Genomic DNA, 23522 nt, shown 5'->3' with positions numbered 1-23522 from the left:
TTTCAGCAGTAGGATCTTACGATCATGTTTCGGTGTTATCCAGGGGCCATTTCAGTAGGCTGTAATCTTTGTGGATCTATGGGATCTCACTGGTCAGCAACTCCAAAAGAGGAAACCTATTTCTGGTACTGGTACTCGGCATTTTAGTTGCTAGCCTGTGATGTCAAGTAGGAGTCTTGTCACCCCATTATAGGGTAACTCCACTTAAAGGCCCTTAATAATTATTATTATTTACTAAATATTATGTAATAGTAATAATAAGGATGCCTCTATAAATCATGAAAGAAAGAGAAATCATTGGAACAATACCATTTACAAATGCCTCAAAACATTGCCAGTCTCTTATGCAAATGTTGACAGATATTTACATAGTCAATACCCATAAACTGAATATCCTTTTGCCTAGATTTAACACCTTATTATGGTATCCAGCTAATGTCTTGCACATCAGATAACCCCTGATTCATGAGGGGACTCAGGTCACATGGTCACATGGTTACTTGAGGTTGTACATTTAGGCTCTGTGAATGCCCATTATGAGTGAACGTGTTATCAAAAGCTGAGCATGCCTATGAAGGATTTCAAGGCTTTGCTTCAGAGTCCTCAGGACCTAGACTGTAGTTTATTTATAGAGACTTGGAAATCACTGCAAACAGTGCCTCTTTCAGCTGTTGCCTCTTGTAGTAGCAGAGTTGCTGCATCACAGTGTTCGAACAGTTTGTAAAGCAGGTTAGGCTTGTTCTACTGTTAGTTTCTGAGCTGTGCACAAAAGCAGTGACTTTTCCATTACTTCTCAAATGGGCCAGTGTAACAAGAACAAATGAGGCCTGTCTCGTATATATTTAGTATAACTTCTGTGGTTTCTTGACTCTATTTATTATATTTAGTATAACTTCCTTCTTGACTCTAGAAAGTACTGGATACAGTTTGTTATCTTCCCCCTTAAGAGAGATGGCTCTGTCTCTGTCCCTGTCTCTTTCTCTATCTCTGTCCCTCTCCCCCACTCCTATCCTTCCACTCCCTTCTTCCCTCCCTCCCCACCCCTCTCTCTTTTCTTTCTCTTTGACTCCCTCACTCTTTTTCTCTCTTGCTCTTCCTCTCTTACTTCCCTCTTGAATTCTCAACTACAAGTATGAATTAATAAACTTCTGTCTGCAGCACACTTCTTTGGTCTCTGATTTTCATTCCTTGAATTTACCAGCCCCAAACCTGAAAGATCAAGATTGCTTTGGAGAACATCAAGATTTCTAGGATCCTAGACTCAAGGCAGGCTCAACAGCAGCTGAGAAGGTTCTTTCCCTCTAATAGATACCATCCATTATTAACATATCATTTCTATACTGACCTAAAAATCTATTTGACTAAACCTGTCAGAAGTGTCACTTGTGACTAGAAAGAGTACTATAAGAGATAATTCCAATTTTTCAAGCTAGGTTTGGGTACAGTGAGTTGATATTCGCAATCATGTAAAGTAAAAGTTTGTGGTGCCCCACGGAACCATTTGACTTCTCTGCTGTGTCCAATCCACATTGCCTAGCACAGCAGCTGCCCTTTGTCATCAGGGAACGCTTGTGATCTCATGTGAGAGTTTCAATTGTCCTCTCAGGGCTACAGTTAGTTAATCTCAACTCAAAAGAAAATATATGGACAACATTTTTTTTCTGTGTTTATGGAATAAAACCTCCAAAACGAAGCACTGCCTTAAGAATTGCTACCAGTCTTCCCACAACCCTGCGCTGCTGTGTTCTTTACTGCTTCCAAAATCCCAACAACTCTTAAAGACCTCTACAACATGTTTCACAATATAGGTAAGAGAGAAATGATTTCTGAAATAATATGTATTTGTTCTTTTAAGAGTTAAATGCTTTTTAAATTGAAGTTGTTTTATACTTAACTTACCAGATTCCTGCTTGGTATATAATAAAATAAAAGCAACTTGACTAGAGTATTGATAAGGTGTGTTTAGTTGAGGACATTGTGTGGATCATACAGCTGAGTATACAAAAAGCATTTGAAGAAGCTATGTGAAAGAAGATTTTTAAAAGAATATATGCCATTATATTATTAATTTGTGACCTATTTTCTACTTTATAGATCTTGACTACAGACAGATGTTTGTCTTATAGATTTGTTCACTCAATTCCACACAATTTAGATTTTGTTATGGAAAGATGAAAATGAAAACACATAACAAAAAGAAAATAGAATAGAGAAAAACAAAATAGTTTAACAATAATTGGTTTTGCTTGTGATGTTTTGTTATACATTTAAAAATGAATTTAGTTCTGGTGAACTAAAACATTGATTTTAAAGACCTAAGTAACAATTGTTTTTATTTATGAATTTATGAATTTCTTCTGATAATTACAGTAAAAATGGTTATTCTGTCTGATTAATCATTTTTTCTAATTAAAATTTTTAAGGCTGATTACATAAATATTAATTCCTCTGTATTGTCATAATCTTCTGAGATGATTTATTTGAACATATACACATATACATACACATACAGGATGAAGAACACACAGGGGAAAGACAAAATAGAGGACATATGCTTCATGAAGTCATACATATTGATATACAAATATGAACATTTGTGACTGCCTGTAAAAAACACATTTTAGAGAATAATTCATTTAATCACTGAAAATATTACTGTGTCACTCGTATAAAGATTAGATGTTTGGCACCATTTTACTCTGCCAGGAAACATTAAACTAATAGAGATGGAAACGCTATTAAATAAAGTTAGAACAATACCTGGAGGAAAATTAATTCTAACTTCAGTTGTAACAACCATGAAGTAAGATTTAAATATGCAAAGAACTATCAGTAGAACATGTATCTATGTTCCCACAGCACAAAATTTGTGATATTAATTTTAAAACCAGTAACATTTGTAAGCACAGATTTATAAGAAAATTCATTTTCATATTATTCAGAAGGGAAATAAAAAAACACTCAGAACTGGCAGTAATCAAGTAATCAATGAACACCAGGGAGAAGACAGACGTTCAGTTGGGCATGGGAACCTGCCCCTCATTTAGCTTCCATTCTTTCTCTGTTAGCCCAATCTTGTGACTTTACACTTTGTTCATTGTTTGTTTTCTGGGACTCTACTTTTCGTCCTGCTTTTTATGTTCTTTTCATGCCTCCTAAGTTCCCTTTCCTGTACTTTTTCTCCTCTTAATAATTTTCATTTCCCCCTCTGATATATTTATCAAGCATGTTCCACAGGTAGCAGGTTATAAATTATGAATGGACAAAAAACTATCCACCCTCGCACTATCTTTGGCTCTTCCAGAGCGTCTTTCTTTACTGTAACATTCCTACTGCCACTCAGTTCCCGTTATTCTTCAACATACTCTTTTGCACATTCAGGAAAACATTCTCAGCAATGCCCATAAGTTTCTTAGTTTTAGCAATCAGGATCTCTATTGCTTATCCTACTGGAGTATTGGTATTGCTTTCTGTCTTTGGTAATTCTTAGTATCTGTCTTGTCTTTAGGGTCACAATCCTCAACTCTCTAGTTGAACTTCGCTTAGTATGCTTTTCTGATTATTTTTTAAAGCAAATTTTTGACAAAGATCTTGCTTTATGCTCCAGGCATGATTTTCATTCTACATCATTTGAGTGAGGGGATTGCACTATGTATGGCGTTGGCCTAGGGTTTCCTTTCTTATTTTTCCTTTCATTCTACTCGAACAACTTAAAGAAATTGTTCGGATGCTGCTGGATGACATGAAAAGACTGAAAGGATTCAAGAAGTCAGTCAAGGGGAAACATCACACCCCCAACTCTTCATAGATGAAGGGAGTTATCACTCCTGCAGATTGTCACTCTGGAAGTTACAGTGTACAGGAGCTGGATTCTCCACATTTTTACTTGGAGGTCTTTTTGACTACATGTTTTCATTTCCATTTCTCCATAACAAAATCTAAGTTGTGTGGGATTGAGTGAACAAATCTATAAGACAAATACCTGTCTGTAGTCAAGATCCATGAAGTAGAAAATGGGTCATAAATTAATAATATAATAAAACTTCCTTCACATAGCTTCCTTCAACTGCTTTTTGTATATATCTTCATGGTCACCGTAATGTCCTAACTATCCATAGCTTATCAATACTCTAGTCATGTTATGATGGAAACATTACCTGGATGTTCAGAGGTTGCTCATATTGCAAAGTTGTAAATGTGTCTACATAATCAATTTCATTTTTTTTCTTTTTTGGTTTTTTGAGACAAGGTTTCTCTGTGTAGTTTTGGTGCCTGTCCTGGATCTCTTTCTGTAGATCAGGCTGGCCTCAAACTCACTGAAATCACCCTGGTTCTGCCTCCCAAGTGCTGGGATTAAAGGCGTGTGCCAGCACTACCCAACAATCAATTTCATTTTATTGGCATTAACCTGGGAAGGAAGTTGTGCTTCTCTTCTTTACTGACTCTTATGCCCACGCTGAATATATGAAAAGCAATTAATTTGGTAGTCTAAAAATTTTAGGACTGATCTTTTATCCTAATCATTATTCACATTGTCATTTCCCATATTGGCTGGCCATTTTACCCACATTTTAATTATATGAGCAACATTTTTTTTAAATCATATTATTTCATCACATTTTTATATTTAAAATTATTGCATATTTCAGTTTTTTAATTTCACCAAATGCATTCTGTGAATTGAAGTAATAGGAAATTAAATTAAAATTTTATATTGATATGATTATCATTTTATATTAAATGTACTCTCTTATATTTGATTTATGAATCCTAGTAAACATTACTTTTCATGTGTTTCATTTCAGGGGATACACAGTGAGGACTCAGAAATGAAAAATTTAACTTTGATGACAGATTTTGTTCTTACAGGACTCACAGGCTCTCCAAGACTACAGGTGCCCCTTTTCATGTTATTCCTTGTGATCTATCTCATCACTATTATAGGGAACCTTGGTCTAATCACTCTTATCTGGAATGACCCTCACTTACACATCCCCATGTACTTCTTCCTTGGTCATCTAGCCTTCGTGGATGCTTGTCTATCATCCACAGTGACACCAAAGATGTTACTCAATTTCTTACAGCTGAGTAAGATGATTTCCTTCTCTGAATGCATGATCCAATTTTTTTCCTTTGCAGTCTTTGTTACTGCAGAATGTTTCCTGTTGGCAGCGATGGCTTATGATCGCTATGTAGCCATATGCAAACCTTTACTTTATCCAATGATTATGACTAGTAGACTATGCATATGTTTAATAGTCCTATCTTTTGTAGGAGGAATTCTTCATGCTTCAATACATGAGGGATTTTTGTTTCTATTAACCTTCTGCAGTTCCAACATAGTACATCACTTTTACTGTGACATTATTCCACTGTTAAAGATTTCTTGTACTGATTCTACTCTTAATTTTCAGCTGGTATTTGTTTTGGCTGGTTTAATTCAAGCCTTCACCATTGTGATTGTTCTTGTGTCGTATACACTAGTGCTGTTTACAATTTTGCAAAGGAAGTCTGTCCGAGGCATCAGGAAGGCTTTCTCAACCTGCGGTGCCCATCTCTTATCTGTGTCTTTATACTATGGGCCTCTTCTCTTCATGTATGTCCTTCCTCCATCTCAAGAAGCAAATGATCAAGATATCATAGACTCTGTGCTTTACACAGTCATAATTCCTGTGTTAAACCCAATTATTTATAGTTTGAGAAACAAGCAAGTCATGGATTCCTTGAAAAACTTGTTAAAGAAAAAGACTTAGACCTTACACAGTTATTTATTTTTTTAATTTAGCATTAAAAATGTCACATTTTTGCCTGTGTAAATTGTTTGTTCTATTAAGGAATGTCCAAATAATTTTGAATTTTACTTTTCTTGTCTTTCTTTGACTCTATCTGAATAAACTTTGCAATAATTACTTGATTTGTCTAATAAAATTCCTAAAATGTTGGTGTCTGTGGTGGTTTTAATAAACAATATCCCCCAAATGCTCATGTATGTAAGCATTTGATACCCAGCTGATGTTGCTGTTTGATGATAGTAAGTAATTTCTAGTACAACAGACTTGATGGAAGAAGCACATCACTGGAGATGAGTTTTGAGAGTTTATTGTCTTGCCCTACTTCCAGTTGGTTCTCTCTGTTTCCTGGTAGACTGACAAAATGTGATCAGTCAGCTTCCTGCTTCAGTTGCCAGTTACCATGCCATCCAAATCATTATGGTATGTGATCCTTTGGAACAGCAATTCAAGGAAAACCATTTCTTCCATAGATTTCTTTTAGTCATGGTATTTTATCACAGCAGATAAGTCATGAACACAGAAGATGGTGCCAGAAGTGAGGGATCCATGTGAAGAACCTGACCATCTGTATTTTGGGAAGAATATGGAAGACTTTGAAAATTTGAATAGAAAAGTGGTGGGATGCTCTAAGCAGAGATTAGCAGATTATGGTATGATCCTGGTGCAAGGGTTTAACAAATTAGTGATTAGCCTTTAGTCACCAATAATGCATCACTATCACATTATGAAAAGAGTTACAAGCACTCCTCCTTGGAGTCATTCAATCAAGAGCAAGTCCAGATCTGAATTCTCTCTTTCACGCTCCCCATGTCTTCACTCCTCTGTCTGTCCTTTGTGAGAGTTTGAATTGTCTATGTGTGTCCTTCTGTGTAACTGTGTATGTCTGTGACTATGTGTGTCTGTGTCCGTCTGTCCCTAGCAAAGGACTCTGCTCTCTTCATTATTTGACAGTGTGAAAAGATCACACAGTAAAAGGAAGGGAAGGAATATTTTATAGAAATTGTTAACACAATTTTAGAAGTGAGTAAGTCAGTGGTTCCAAACTGATCCCAAATGACCCAAAGAACAAACAATTCTACAAACATCATTTTTATCACTGAATATCCATAAATGTTGAGTTCAACCTTTGTGGTGGATTTTAGAACTTTGCTTTCAACTTTTGCATTTGCTGCTTTTTTAATGATATACATGCATTATTCTGGGTAGTAGTGTGGAAGAGTACATAATTTAAGATGTAACTATGAATACATAGAAGATACAAGGCAAGTAAAGTTGGTTGTTACATTTTTTTCTTATAAGAAGGTTAAACAAACAGTCTAAGTACTCTGTAGGATAGCAGTCTTAAATCTAAGTGATTTGAAGTATATTATTAACTTAGGCTGTGAGGTCTACAGCCTGGAAGACAGTAGTGATGAGAATAATGTGTTCCATGGGGCCTGGCTCATGAAATTTCAGAGAGAAGTAAACTCTGTATTAGCAACTGGGCTAGAGACAGTTTGTATTGTATTTTAACAAAATATTTATTTTTTTGCCCATATCTTGAGAATATATATGAGGCTGAGTTTAAAAGTAATGGACTAGTTTATATAGCGAAGGAGATATCAAGACAGCATGATGTAGAGTTGTGGAGTTGTTATTTCTGATTAGTCTTATACGGGAATAAAATGGAAGAAAACAATTAGGGCAAAAAGAAATAGAAAATGTAGTTTGGAGAGCAAAAGAACACTAGGAGCTTAATATTACGGCCAAGGCATAAGGTAAAATTGAGGTTGTAATTGTTAAAAGATTGTTGCCAATAAGGAGAGGCCTCTTGCTCTGCCTTGAAACAATAAGAAAGGTACACGGAAATCAACACCATACCCAGCTAAATTTCCAAATTTTAAAACAATGCCTGACGGTTTTCTTCTCCTAGAAAGGAACTGCATACAAAAGCTTCAGCTAATAAGATTCAAGGTGGCGAGGGTTCATCTTAGGCAGACAGACAAACTTGGCACTTTCATCTATATGGTACATGGTTTTGGAGGCATGAAAATTACAAGGGTGTGTGAGGGGAATCATGGATTCTTCTCCCAGGGTGTTAGAGGTACGTGAGGACAGGCAATGTGTGACAGGACTGGAGTTGTTTCAAAAGGGTCCTGAGAGGCCAGGACTCCAGAGTGGCTTCTGCATGAAGCTGTGGAAGTGAAGACTGATTCTCACTGGCGACTTGAGGTGCTGGAGATGCCAGAGCCGTGAGAAATCTGTCAAGGAGAGCTGTATAAGAGTGTAACTGGTTCAAGAGAAATGCACTTTTGAAGGCAGAGAATTTAGATTGTCAGAGTCATCTAAGCCTTTTAAAACTGAATCCTCAGACACTAGACATTGAGCTAAAGGATTTCTGCTTGGCCTCCTGGGTTTCTGCACTGCTTTGGCCCACCATTTCGTCACTATACCCCCCACTCATTCCTTTTGGAATGGGAATGTATATTCTGTGACAATGTGTATTAGAAGTGTACAACTTGCCTTTTTATTTTATAGGGGTCATAGTTAAGAAATTCCCTTGAATCTCAAAAAAGACTTTGGACTTCAGACTTTTGGCACAGTTGAAACTGTTAAAGACTACAGGGACTTTAAAACTGGAATAAATGCATTCTATATCATGCAAAAGCCATTACCCCAAGGGAGTCAGGGGGTAGCCAGTGTTGGTTTGAATGACAAATGTCCCTCAGTAGTTCATGTATTTGCAGTTACATGTCTCCATTGTTTACAGGCCCCCAGCTGGTGATGCTGTTTATTAATGTTATGGAACTTCAGAATTGGAATTTTGGTGGAAGTGGATTTTGAGAGACAGAGCTATCCTTTTCCAGTTTATTGTGTTTCCCGGTGTGCTGATGAAGTGTAATCAGCCCACTTCCTGCTCCAGCTGCCTGTTACTGTCCTGTCCCCATCATTACGTACTCTAGTCACATGAAAACATAAGCCAAAGTAAACTCTTTTTACACAATTTGCTTTTGGTTGTAGTATTTGACCACAGCAACAGGAAAGTAATTAATATAGTGACTTTAAAAATGTATTTATATTGTGATAAACAATATAGGTTTCTGTTTAGGTGATCAGATAAAAATCTACTGGCATTTTGAAGTTCCTTCCAGAATTATTGAGAATTGGTATAATTTTTCTCTTTTATCAAGTGATAAGGGAAAATAAATATATCAAAGAGGGAGGAAGAGTGAAAGCAAAGAGAGAGAGAGAGAGAGAGAGAGAGAGAGAGAGAGAGAGAGAGAGAGAGAGAGAAGAGAATGCTCTTAACTCAGTTTATTTCCATGAGGAGTGAAAAGGGGTGCCTTTAGATGTTTTGAACTTCTTTTGTTAAATATTTTTATTTTGTAATTAATTTAATTTTACATATTAGCCACAGAATCCCCTGTTCTCCCTCCTCCCACTCCCAAGCCTTTTCCCTAATCCATCCCCCATTCCCACCTCCTCCAAGGCAAGGTCTTCCCTGGGCAGTCAGCCTAGCCTGGTAGATTCAGTTGAGGCAGGTCCAGTCCCCTCCTCCCTGCTCCAAGACTTTATTCATATAGTATTAGGTGATGTGTTTGTGAGCAAGGTAGAAAAAAATAAGTGACAGTATAGGAAATAAATGGTCTTGGTCATCTAGAAATGAAGGCAATAGGAAAAGGAAATCATTAATACATTGATATTTACTAGAATATTTTTCATAAATAAGTAGATTTTAATGAAATAAGTTATCAGCAAATAAGATATTGCTAGGGAGATACAATTATAAAATGCTCAGTAAGTTTCTTGAAAAGAACAGGCAGGAGAACTCAGGCAGAGACTGTAATGCTAGACCAGAGACCATGCCAACTACCAGAACTGCAGGGAACCTGCCTTCCCAAGGACTCCTCCACTCTTTTGGTTCCCCACACCTGATATTAATCCCAGTGATGATTCCCTTGCTCTTTGCCTTATCCTCCAGACCCCAACTTGGGCGGATACTCCCTGCTGGACCAGAGGCTATGCCAGCTGCCAGAACTCCAGGTATGTGGACCTCCTCTACTCTTTTGGTGTGCCTACAACAGTATCTCAATCCCCCCTCCTCTCCTCATCATTGTGTCTTAGCTCCCAATTCAGGTGGAAAGCCTCTGCTCAAAGAGAGCCCATGACAGCTGCCAGAAGTCCAGGCCCCAACTTGAGCAGAGAACCCCTGTTCAACCACAGCCCACAAGGACCAGAAGACCAAAAAGGAAACAAAATCCAAGAAATAAAACACCCATACAAATTAAAATCAAAACAAGAAAATACAAAAAAACCCCAAGGAGATGGTAAACTAAAAAAATGTCCAAACATAATAAAAGGTTAACACAAAAAAAAAAAGAAAAGAAAGAAGGAAAAGAGAAGAAAAAAACAACCCCCTGAGTCCAATTTGTTTTGGCCAAGTACTCCTGGTCACGAGGCTTGTTCTGGAGTGTGGTGGATATGCTCAGTACGTGTTCTCTTTCTGTTCACCATCCAAGCACAGTTTATTTATGTTGGGATTTGTAACCCTTCAGTGAGGTGTGGTTCACCTACCAGAGGCAACATTTTTAAAGAAAACTGACTCTCCCTCCCGCAGCAGCTATCAATCAGCATAGTTTCTCATCTAGGAGTGGGAATTCGTGTACACCTCCCTTCTCCACACTAGAATTCTGTCTGGGCTGAGCTAGCACGGAGTTTGTGCACGCTGTCATGGTCTCTGGAAGTTCATATAGGCAGCTGCCCTGTTGTGCCTGGAGGACACTGTTTCCTTGTAGTCACCCACTACATCTGGTTCTTACAGTCTTTCTACCTCCTCTCTTTCAGTGGTCCAAGCTTTGGGAGGAGGGGTGCAGTAGAGCTGTTTTAATTAGGACTGAACATTCTGAAGTTTCTTATTCTCACAGTGTTAATCACATCTACTTCAAATAACAGCTTCTCTGATGAGAGTTGAGAGACGCATTAATCTGTGGGTACAACAATAAGTCATTAGGACTCCGTTTAATACTATGACCATCTAGTAGAATAATAGTAATAGGAACTCCCTTAGGACATGTGATCTTGTCTATCCACAGATTATTGGCCCAGTGGTGACGATAGGCATGGATTTCTTCTTTTTGGGAGCAGGACTTAAATTCAATAAAAAAAATGAGTGGTTACTTTCATGTTTAAAAGGTCTGTAGTCACATGATCATTTAAGTAAGAAAGAAGATATTATGTCCACTTTTGTGCATGGCTTGTTTTATTTTTCAGCATAAATACTGAAAATATAGACCAGAAATTTATAAGACCTCTTCGGGAAAATGTCTAATTCTATTTTGAGGATTTGCAGATTACCCAAGATTCCACATATCCAGAGGGAGTAATGTACCAGAAAGTATTAATAGGATATAAAAAACTGTCAGGAACAAAGTTTCCAGATTGAATTTATTCTACTCAAAGAATAATTACTAACTTACTTAATCTGAGAAAATATGCTAAAATCTATGATTTTAAGTTATTGATATTCAAACTATTAATAATTTCATATTATATTTATAAAACAATATATACTAAAAACTAGCAATTATATTCATGGTATAGTTTTTCTGTATTAGTTGTATTTGTTTTGCAGCATCACAATGTTCCTTTTTAAAAACTACGCAAAGTAAGAAATGACAGAAGGAAGGAGGAAGAAAAGGAACAATTTCAAAATGATAATCACCCAGTTTTTGCCTGAAAATTTAAAGTTTCAAAGAATGGAAAACTCACACAAAATTGTTCCATTAACTAGACAGTATTAATCAAAAGATACTCTTAAACATTTAAACATCTGATTGTGTGTGGTATTAATATGCTGAAACAGTATATTGGAAAATCCCATGGGAGTAACAAGAGTAGATATGACAGTTATTAAATTTATATTGTCTTATTTGGGTTATATAATTTAGATGAATAATTAACAAATTATTTTGGAATTACATTACTGTACTGTTTAATAAATAAAATCTAATGATTTAGAGACTAATACTTTGTATGTACAACAATTTTATTTTTTTATATTTCATATCCATAAAATCACTTTAATGAACTATAATTAGTGAGCTGTAGAAGCTGAAGATTTTTTAAAAGTATTATAAGTGTTTACAACTTTCTTAACAGCATTTATTACCTCCTTATTTCTCAGGCTGTAAATAAAAGGGTTTAACAAAGGAATTATTATTGTATAAAATACAGCCACTGGAATATCTTTATTCCCTTCTTCAAATGGTCGAATATACATGAGAAGGCAGATGTAGAATATAGACACAGAAAAAAAGTGGGATGCACAAGTAGAAAATGCTTTTCCTCTCCCATCCTTCGATTTCATCTTGAAAATAGTGAAAAGAATGCAGAAATAAGAGACCAACACAGTACCAATGGTAAATACTTGAATTGGCATTGAAAAAATATATATCATTAGTTCATTGATAAAAGGGTCTGTACAGGAGAGCCTATAGAGTGGAAGAATATCACAGAAAAAGTGATCGATATGATTTGATTTACAGAAAGTTAACCTTAAGAGACACCCTACATGAATCATAGAATGCAGGTTGCTGGCTATGAAGGTAGCTATACTCATCTGAATGGAGAGCTTCTTGGACATCATGGTGTGGTACTGTAGTGGGTTACATATGGCCACATAGCGGTCATAGGCCATTGCTGCCAGAAGAAAGCAGTCTGCGGTTTCAGCAAAACAGAGAAAATAAAATTGTGCCATGCATTCATAGAGAGAAATCCTTCTGTCCACAGAAAAGAAGTTCTCTAGCATCTTGGGAGTGATAGTGCAGGAGCAGCAGGAATCCATGAGAGCCAGGTTGCCCAGAAAGATGTACATGGGTGTGTGAAGACGGCGTTCCATGTAGATCAAGGCCACCAGTCCGAGATTCCCCACCATGGTCACCAGATAGATGGCAAAGAACACCAGGAATAGAAGGGTCTTCAGGTCTGGGTGATCCGAGAATCCCACCAGGATGAATACTGTTGTCAAAGAGTGATTTATCTTCTCCATTCTCATTTCCCTGACGAGACAAAAATTAAGATATTTGATTGATATTATTTGCAGAGTATGTCTAAGTCCCCCTCTCTAGTTACAGTGAGCAGGTGAGGATATGTTCAATTTACCTTAGCTGCCCCCTGAAATATGTCATAGTAGGTTAAGTCATATGAGAAGAAATCACACATATGAGTATAGTCTTGAGATTTCTGTTTAACTCCTAGATGCCTCACATGGATTATTATATGTCATTGTACAAATTCATGGTCAGTGTATGTGATTTTTTATTTTTCCATACCTAAAGAATCTGGGTTGTGTACTTTTAAAAATTTCTATAGGGTCAATGTGATCTTTAAAAATAAATTTCCCTGTAAATATTTTAGTGACTAATTTATGAAAATGTCATAGAATTAGTTTGAAAAATATTTTTCTGTCTTAGTTATCTTTTCCCAGTAGGATTATTGTGGGATATTTTAAATGAAGGCTCAGTTAACTTTTAAGTTTGGATAAGATTGTGTAATATATTTTTCTCTTAAAATTATTTTTCTATTGATTTTAATATATTTGGGAACTCACTCTATCTTGTCTGATAAATTTCCAAAGAATTGCTTCTCCTCTTAATTACCCCTGTATCCTAATGTTTTCTGTGCAGTTTCCAGTGTTCAGCATGTATTCTTCATCATGAGTCTTAGGAACAAGGTGTCTGCTCACAGTGCACACTCTGATATGTAAATGATAAATGTCTGCTGTGTACCCGCCAATATTGTCAGGATGAGGCAATGTTTTCCTATTGTTTAGTTGAATAAAGGGTTTTTTTAGTTATATGATTAGTTAAACTTTAAATTCTTTTCCTCCCGATCCATATGTTAGAATTCAATAGCCACCCAAATTTATTAGATTTTAGTTTGTCAAGGATAACAATGAAACATTTAAATCCAGAAACAACATGTATTTTTACTGTTATAATCATTTTGTTCCCCTAGAAATTGCTACAACTCTTTGGCTTTAGTAGAGCTTAAAAGGATATATATATATATATATATATATATATATATATATATATATTTTTTTTTTTTCGAGACAGGGTTTCTCTGTGTAGCTTTGCACCTTTTCCTGGAACTCACTCTATAGCCCAGGCTGGCCTCGAACTCACAGAGATCCGCCTGACTCTGCCTCCCGAGTGCTGGGATTAAAGGCGTGCGCCACCACCGCCTGGCTAAAAGGATATTTTTTAAGAACAGAGTACATAGTTATTTAAATAGCATTGCTTTAAAACCACACTGTAATTCCCGTTCCCTTGATTTTAATTGTTGTCTATACTGAACTTAATACACTGTCATTCCCATAACATAGAAAGGCTTTCTGTTGTTGTATCACTAATGGCTTATCAATAAATTAATAAAATAAACTGCTGTCCATAATTTAAATATATAACACTATAATATTTTCAAATAACATTGTTTTGAAAAAATAGTTTTATCACTATATGATATTGCTTTTATCAACATATACTGGCAAATCAAATAGATATGTTCATATTATAAATGTGTACAATGAAAATTTATTTAAAAATATTGTATCAGAACACACTATGTGAAAACTCATCTTTCCCTCTCTAGTACCAAACATAATTGTTGGGCGCTGTGCAGCCTAATCTCAGATCAGCATATGAGAACTTGTCCAATGGGTTTCCTCAGTCCAAGGCACCTGTGGAACGGACTCTCACAGGACAGCGTAGGAATTTGCAAAATTCATGCAGTTTGCAGGCTCTTTTCTCTCTCATTATATTGGTGATTCTTTGGGTGGTTTTTAGTTTTACTTTGTCAGTCACACATGCAACAGCTGTAATTTTCCCTGGAAACTCTGTTCCTTTTCCTATATTTTCCCCTAATATTCAGCAGGGAGTAAACGCTTCCTGAATCTCTTATCTGGATTTACTAACTACAACTCCCAACTCTGGGATCTTTTCTGACTCAATGGAAATAGGTACATATGAGAAACAATACTTGGAACATTAACCATGTCTCACAGTTCTGGAAAGGAGAACAAGGCATGTATATACAGATTAGAAAGAAAGCCTCAGGAATACACATGTTGTGCCAACTGTTGAGAGGAAGTTCCCTGGACATTAAGCATAGAATCAGTGGTAGGGTCTGGGGTGCTCCAAGAGGAAAAAATACAATGCAAAATGTGGGATGGATAGATCCATCTTTACCATACATAGGGGTTTATTTTGGTGGAAGAAGTATGGTACAGTGAGATGGGAAAAGAGTGCCTTATCAAGATCTGTCTTTTACAGAGAGATTGAGACATGGTACCCTCTTGTAGAAAAGGGAACTGAATAAAAGCATATCTTGCAGACATGAAATAATTGTCTGGGGTTGAATATCGTTGTCCTTAAAGCACCGTGCCCGTGTCTATTACTTTTTAACTTTGCAACCTCAGTAGCTGCCAGCTGACATAAGTGCTGTGAGAGCAGGATGTGTCTGGCTCAATATTTAGTTAAGCCTACAAAAATGCTGAACTCTATTCTAGAATAAGGTCATGCAGGGGTGGGAAGGTTTATTTGGGGAAGCATAAAGGGAAACAGTGGAGGCTTCCATAATAATTACAATGTATTCTTTAAGTTGTGATATATTTCTTAAAGTCAAAAATAGAAGCCAATTAAGTCCTGGAAACTACCTGGAAATAAAGCAAGTACACCCCAGGGGTTAGAGCAGTGGCTTCCTAGTCTCTCTGTTTAGGGGCAACTAGAGAAGTCCACTTAAGGAAACTGGATATGGTAGTATATGTCTGTAACCCTAGCACTTGGGAAGTGGAGGCAGGAGGATCACTGCAAGTTTGAGGCCAGCCTGGTCAACAAAGGGAGTTCAATGCCAGCTTGGACTACATGGTATGACTCCTCCCACTTTTGAAGTTATTCTTTTTTGTGTGTGGAATAAGATTAACTAAATGGGGTTGAGCTGTTTGAACCTTGGGCATTTCAGAGAAAAAGCTGGCCTGGGGTGTCTCCTGAAGGTGACCTCTAAGGCCTCAGAATAGCCTGCCTAATAAGAGGGACTTTGGACCCTTCTCTATCACTTAGGTCTCATCTGGGATTGTTGGTTCAATCAGTGTGTGGCCAGCTTACATGACTGACCCTTAATTAAAAGCCCAATCCCACAGCATAGCTGGGTAAACAACCCTAGCCAGCATACACTGTGTATGTCCCACGTACCACTGTTGGGAGGGTAGAGCACTGCCCAGTGACTAGTGAGAGGGAGCCTTCCTGAACCTAACCTTGTGTGTCTTTGCTATTGTTCCTTTTATTCTGTGGCCTTCAATGTAATAAACTGAAATCATGAGTATTGCAATGAGTAAAAAAAAAGCCAATAATAAACCCTGGTAAGAAAAACTCCATTTAAGCAATAAATATAGATGGCCTGAGCTATTTGGGGCCACTTGAGTGCAACCCATTTGGTGATCAGAAGTTTTCCTTGCACTGATCCCCTCCCCTGCCTCAGGACCTGAACCCAAGCTGAGGCTGGGCCACTGCACATAGTCATTCAACTAATATGAAATACTTTTACTACCCATCCTAGAATTATTTTTCAGAGTTGCAGATAGCTTACCTGAGCTCAGAATGGACAGAATAACTTCTTCATTCTGTCTTTGCAGTAAATCTTCAATTCAGAGACAAACTAAACATAAGTGGATAAAGTGTAAAAATGAACGCTGAAGTATTTTAGATTTGCTTCTCCATATTTAGAAATGAATCTGAAACCCATCCACACACTGTGAGCTCACTACCCATCATGCTATATAGCCAAATAGAGTCACCTGATGCGTACAGAGGCCTTAAAGCATTGGGGAATAATTTATGAGAATCTAGGACACACTCTCTCTCTACTCATAGGTCAGTGACAATTCTAATGGGAGTTACTTGACATTGGCATTAGGTATTTCTACAGAGACTCTAGTCAAAGAGGCTGGTTCCCAAAACACCATTAAACCAAACACCTTAATTAAAGGTAAGAGAAATGAGATTTTGAGGTTAAATCTAGTAGATATTAATGAAGTTTGCCTTAACACCATCTTTACTGTTCACATATTTGATTGCTTGTGCCTCATTGATCTTTTACATGGAATTGATATTGGGCAAAGAAACAATATAGACCACTTGGTAACAAACAAACTTGAAAAGAAATCTGGATTTCTGGATAAGACAACAAAACCTTGTGCAATCAACTGGCATCACATCATTTTCTTTCACAACCTACAGTGAACGTGACCATATCCTATAGATCATTTTTGTAAGCACTTCTGACATTGTTTTCTGTGGCAACATTTATGTGTCGAGAGATAGAATTTCAAGTAAAGTTGGTGTGTGCAAGGCTGTGCTCATGTATTCAATTCCATGATAAATTTACATCTATGAAAGGATTATAAGTTAACATTTTAGTGAACCTCCTACTATAATCCTTTCTCAGAAATAGATGTTATTTTGTGCACAAGAAATGGTTTTGGTTCTTTATTATTCTCCATGCCACTATCATTAGTTTATACGCTCATTGCCTTGGTTTCTTGAGAGTTTCATGGACTGGAAATTTAACATCATTTATGACTTTATTTCTCATCTTTCAATATTAAGTATCCACCTCCAGGGATATAGCCACCATTCATCTTTCTTGTATTAGATTTCAAATCTTAAATGCCCTCTTAGATGTCTTTATATATCTAAATAATTTTACTCATCATATAAAGTCTGATTCCTACTTCAAATATATTATCATTTTCTTTTTTTAATTTTCTTTCTTTTTTTTTTTTTGGTTTTGTGAAATAAAGTTTCTCTGTTTAACAGTCCTGGATGCTCTGGAACTCACTTTTGTAAAACAGGCTGGCCTTGAACTCACAGAGATCTGCCTGTCTCTGCAGGCAGAAGTTATGAGGACACTCGCCTTAATCCCTTCAAACAAGTCTTGTCCTAAATCTGTCCAGCAATCCCCACTGGTCCCAATGTCTCCACCTCCTCACCTCCACTGTGCTAGGGCTACAGGTAGCATGGCCAACTTGCAGTTTTTCACTTGGTTATCAGAGATGCAATGTGGGTCCTTGATGAGGCCTTCTGATGGCACTTTCCATTAATCTTTTATTTCACTGAGATTTTTATTTTAAAGATTTCATGTCTTTTTGGCAAATTTTTCTCAAAGACTTGATGATGCCTTGGCATTTTGTATATCCTCTAACTGGCATGTTTTCTGAAGTTCAGCACTGCCGATTTGGCATTATTATCTTTTTAACAAGCACACTTCTTTCTCCAGAAGTTCTAACTATGACTCAGAATGGAGAAACTGGATAACAGTAAAGACATACAACTAAGCTGGGTGTTCAAATACACCCAAGAAACAGTTGGAAATAGGAACTGTGCACTCCGAAAAGACAAGAAGGCAAGGCCATAGATAATGGAGTCCGTCAAAAATAGGCTTTCTATTGCTCTGAAGATACACCATGACCAAGGCAACTCTTTTTTTGTTGTTTGTTTGTTTGTTGAGACAGTGTTTCTCTGTGTTGTTTTGGTGCCTGTCCTGGATCTTGCTCTGTAGATCAGGCTGGCCTCGAACTCACAAAAATCTGCCTGACTCTGCCTCCCAAGTGCTCGGGTTAAAGGCATGAACCACTGCCACCTGGCCCAAGGCAATTCTTATAAAGGAACACATTTAATTGGGGCTGGCTTAGAGTGTCAGAGGTTTAGTCCATTATCATTACAGCGTCATGCAGGCAGATATGGTGCTGGAGAAGAAGCTGAGAGTTCTATACCTGGATCCACATGCAGCAGGAAGAGAGTGCCACAGAGGATGTGCCTTGAGCTTTTCATACTTCAAAGCCCACCATTAGTGACACACCTCCTCCCACAAAAACCACAACTATCCCAACAAGGCCAACCTCCTAACAGTGCCACTCCCTATGGCCAAGCATTCAAACATATGAATGTATGGTGGCCATTCCTATTCAAACCACCGCATTCCTCTCCCTGACACCCACTGGCGTATGGCCAAAACATAACACAAAAATGCATTTAGTCCAAATTCAAAAGTCCCCATAATCTATTTATAATAAACTCAGTATTGTATAAAAGTTAAAAGTTCAAAATCTCTTCTGAGACTCATGTAATCTAACTGTAATGCCCTTTTAAAATCAAAATGAAAAAGCAGATCTCATAATTCCAACATATAATGGCATAGGACATATGTTACTCTTCCAAAAGAGAGGAAAAGGGAACATAATGAGGAAATACTGGACCAAAGCAAAGCACAAAACCATCTGGATAAATTCCAAACTCTGCATCTCCATGTCTGATGTCAAAGCATTCTTCTGATCTCCAACTCCTTTCAGTTTTGTTGACTACAACATACTTCTTTTCTCTTGGGATGGTTCCACTGCCTATTAGCAGCTTTCCTTGGCAGGTATCCAATGACTCTGGCCTCTCCAACATCTTGGGGTCTCCATGGCAACCCAGACTTCACCTTCACAGCTTCATCCATGGCCTCTCTAAGCCTCCATGAAGAGATACCATGACACATGCCTGGCTTCACAGGCTTTCCTTAGTTGAGGAGGAAGATTCAATAACCCCTTTCTACTATCCTTTACCTCTAAAGCCAGAGCCATATGGCAGAAACTGCCAAGTTCTGCTGCTTGCTGGGGCTGGAACATGGCCCCCTCTTTCAAATACATCTTTACCAGCTTTCCATTTTCAAAGATTTCCTTTACTGCCTAAGCTTGGCTGTCCTGGAATGCTCTACAGACCAGGTTGGCCTAAAACTTAAAGATCTGCTTATCTCTACCTCCAGAGTACTAGGATTAAAGAAGGCATGAGCTACCACACCCAGACTGAAATGTTAATTCATTTTTACAACTTGGAAGCTTAATTGCATGGGATTGTTCCTTGAGGTCACCACTCCCTTCATTCTATCTAGCATCAGGCTTTAATCTGTTTATCTCATTGAACACGGCATTTATCTCCATTCCACTTCCTGGTGCACCTTTTATCCTCAAATTGTACATTTTGTAACTTTCCTTGGTCAGCTTGCTCCTTTTCATTATAGGCCTTTGAAAAAATGAACACTAATGACCCCATGACAGAGTCAGTACTAGCCTGTTTTGAAATTTCTGCCAACATTAGTATCCAAAACTCTTCAATTCAGCCTCAGGCAAACTTTTCAGACAAGGGCAAAAAGCAGTCACATTCTTCATCAAAATATCACAAGAATATTCTCTAGGCCTCATACTAATATTCTTATCCTCTGAAACCACTTGAAGCAGGCCACCACTGTTCAAATCAACCTCAGTACCATTGTCTTCCATGCTCCTACAAGGATGGCCCATTAAGCTCTACTAAAGCATTCCACTGCTTTCCTAATCCAAACTCCCCAAATCTACATTCCTCTAAACAAAAGTATGGTCAGGTCTATCACAGCAATACTGCAGTCCCTGGTAACAACTTCTGTCTTAGGGTTTCTACAGCTGTGAAAGGACACCATGAATACAACAACTCTTATAAAGGAAAATATTTAATTGGAGCTGGCTTATAGTTTCAGAGATTAGATTAGATTTAGTCCATTATCACCATGGTGACATGCAGGCAGACATGGTACTGGAACATGAAAAGTTCTACATCTGGGTTCACAAGCAGCAGGTAGAGAATGCCACACTATGTGTGGCTTGAGTTTCTGAGACCTCAAATCTATCCCCTGATGACATACCTCTTCCAAAAAAGCCACACCTACTCCAACAAGGCCACACCTCCTAATAGGGCCACTCCCTGTGGCCAAGCATTCAAACATGTGAGTCTATGGGGGGAGGGGTCATTATTATTTAAGCCACCACAAAGGCAAAACATTGAAGTTTAAAATTAAGAATATAATAATATGACACAAAAAAAAGCAAAAGGGGAGATAAAACAAGGTGAGCACAGCCAAGACTGTGGAATGAAAATACCAAAATAAAAGAGAAAGCAAACAAAAATTTTTAAAAATTAAGAATAACTACCAACACTCCTTTATAAGAATATAGAGTAGAAGACACTTTGATTCTTCCTCTCAAGATGCTAGTTCTGAAGTTTACAGGGAACAGGAATGGAGGTGCCCTAAGACGCTGCTTCAGTGTTCCAGACATGTTAACCCAAAGAAGGATCCACGGATGCTGGGCCTTGCTCTGCCTTGCCTGCCTTGCCCATGAATAGAGACAACAACCACAATGGGGATGAACTTGTATTTCCAAATGTGAGCCTGGCAATGCAGTGAGTAGAAAAGCAATCTTAGATCCATTCCTGCTAGCCATGACAGAGGAAGAACCTTTTGATATTCTCTCAAGGCAGTGGCTTTTGGCCTAAACAAAGATGCGAGGGAGGCTTGAAGAACACATGCTTTGCTACCCAAAGTCTCTGGGGCTCTGTGTGCTGGGTGACAAAACCAAAGCAATCTGCACTGATGGGGCAAGGCCCCAAGGACTGAGTAATCCTCATGGTCTAGTCATGCTGGTCTCTGCCACAGGCCCCTCCACTACCCACACATAGTTCAGTTCATTCATCTTCCTGGACGTTGAACCTGTTTAGGAAAACAGAAGCACCCTCTACTTTCCTCTGTAAAAGAGTCCCACTTCCTGCTGCATAGATCTGTGATTCTGCATCCAAGTTTCCACTGGTCTCCTGACTTCACACTAATACTGTGTGTGGTCCCATGCCTTGATACTAAACAGCAGAGGAGATATAAAAATACATCTGGCCGGGCGGTGGTGGCGCACGCCTTTAATCCCAGCACTCGGGAGGCAGAGCCAGGTGGATCTCTGTGAGTTCGAGGCCAGCCTAGGCTACCAAGCGAGTCCCAGGAAAGGCGCAAAGCTACACAGAGAAACCCTGTCTCGAAAAACGAAAAAAAAAAAAAAAACAAAAAAAAAACATCTGGTTCTGACCCCTCTACCCTAGCTATGCATTTGTCAGTAAAAAAAAAACCACCTTAGCACCAGTGAGCAAGCTAGCAACCAGGGAATTCCTTTTCCTGTGCCTTCTTGTTGCAAAGAGAAATTCCAGATCTCCCATTATTATTTGACTTTACAAATCACAGTTTCTGCTTTGGTGGCACTGACAGAGACCTTCCTTTCTCTTTTGCTTGTGGCTCAGTGGAGGGAAGAGATTGACTGGGGGAGTGGGAGTACCCTTCCTGCTGTGTTCCAGTGCTAATGTCAGGTTCTTTTTGCTGCTGAAAACCTGTACTGTTTACTGTTTATTGTTCTCATAGGGCTCTGCTCAAGGCTATTGTTTCTGTCCCAGCAGCATCACACCTTTATTCCCCCAATCCTCGGAGATGCCAGGATGTGTTGTGTGTCTCTAACATGGCATTTTCTTTCTCTCAAGAAAATTACTGATCTGATATTAAAATATTTCCACAATTTATGATACTCCTTCCTCTATGGAATAAGTCATATAAGTCCTCTCTCTTTAAATTTTATGTATATTTGTTTTTTTCTTTCTAATGAATGGTGTGGAAAGGAAATAGGCAACTTCCATTAGTGAAACCAAGCATCCTTACTTTTAGTCAAACAAGCTAAGCTATGAACAACAGAGTAAGTCATGTTGATGCAAGTAGCCTTAAGGGAATAAGCATACTTAAATTCTGTGATACTCTATTCCAAAAAGATAAATCTAATGATGGAAAAATATGAGAAAGATCCAAATAAGAATGATATAAGATGTATGGGCAGAACTCTTCTCAACTGTGAAGATCATCGATGACAAGGACAGTCTAAAGCCCTGCCACATTGCATAGGAAAGTAAGCAGAGTTGACAACTAAAGGCAAGTTGACTTCTTAAACTGAATCATGGGCAGAAATATGACATTAATGGAAAATGCATTAAAATTCAAAATGAAGTCTACAGATAATAGTATTGTATTAATGTACTAACATCAAACTCTGTATTATCAATTTGTTTCCTTCACAATCTAATGCCATTAATAGCAATATTATCATGCATGGGGGAAAGGCTAGGAGGCCTCAACTCTATACAAAGAAACCACAAGTAACTATGAAGTGCTGAGAATGTGGAAATAGTTTCACCCAGATAAGAGCACAACATTTGATTACCATTACATGATGGTCATTCCTAAAAACATACATGCAAGTAATGTTATACAGACTGAGAAGGTTGGATTTACATATTTAGGAATGTATATGTGTGTTGAATATGCATTTATATATATACAAATATGTATACCTATGCATATATATACATAAATGCATAAACACATGTGTATGTGTAAAATAACAATTAATGAAAAAAGAGGCCACAAATTTAAAGTTTAAAATTTCTAGTTTAAGCATCTACTAATCTAACATAAGCTGAAAAAATGAGTAAAAAAATCTAAAAATTTATATGATTTAGATAATATTAATAATTTCATGATATTAATAAAAATATTCTGAAGGAAGGCAACTAAGCATATATAGTAGGTTTTCTCTATTACTGTATTTGCTTTACAAAAGGGGGAAAGAAGAGAAAGAAACATTTCTGAAAAAAAGTTAATGCCTAGAAAATTTAGATTTGAACATTCTGGAAAAATAACACAAAATTTCTTCCATTAGCTAAATAAAATTAATTAAAGAAGAATATTGCACATTAAACTATTCAATTTTTGGATTATATTAGTTTATTGAATTTAAATTACAGTACTAAAGAAAAATTTCAT

General features: G+C 37.5%; 2 protein-coding genes across 2 annotated transcripts; one reads left to right on the top strand and one right to left on the bottom strand.

Annotated features, from left to right (window-relative positions):
* Window positions 1–4829: 4829 nt before the first annotated feature.
* Window positions 4830–5753, top strand: LOC128111540 (olfactory receptor 5H2-like). The gene has a single exon (XM_052739790.1). The coding sequence runs from the start codon at window positions 4830–4832 to the stop codon at window positions 5751–5753; it is 924 nt and encodes a 307-aa protein (XP_052595750.1).
* A 1559-nt stretch (window positions 5754–7312) lies between these two features.
* On the bottom strand, window positions 7313–12819 carry LOC128111539 (olfactory receptor Olfr180). Its single transcript, XM_052739789.1, has 2 exons — window positions 11917–12819; window positions 7313–7330 (listed from the first exon to the last, which is right to left on the bottom strand). The coding sequence occupies exons 1-2, from the start codon at window positions 12817–12819 to the stop codon at window positions 7313–7315; spliced, it is 921 nt and encodes a 306-aa protein (XP_052595749.1).
* Window positions 12820–23522: the final 10703 nt, after the last annotated feature.

This window comes from Peromyscus californicus, unplaced genomic scaffold (assembly GCF_007827085.1).
Source record: "Peromyscus californicus insignis strain IS unplaced genomic scaffold, ASM782708v3 Scaffold_16__1_contigs__length_79575227, whole genome shotgun sequence".
In the NCBI taxonomy this organism is placed as follows: Eukaryota; Metazoa; Chordata; class Mammalia; order Rodentia; family Cricetidae; genus Peromyscus; species Peromyscus californicus.
This window is presented reverse-complemented; position numbering and strand designations above follow the sequence as displayed.

Excerpts from the sequence above, each read along its gene's own strand:
- LOC128111540 (XM_052739790.1), top strand. The coding sequence starts at position 4,830 with ATGAAAAATTTAACTTTGATGACAGATTTTGTTCTTACAGGACTCACA.
- LOC128111539 (XM_052739789.1), bottom strand. The coding sequence starts at position 12,819 with ATGGAGAAGATAAATCACTCTTTGACAACAGTATTCATCCTGGTGGGA.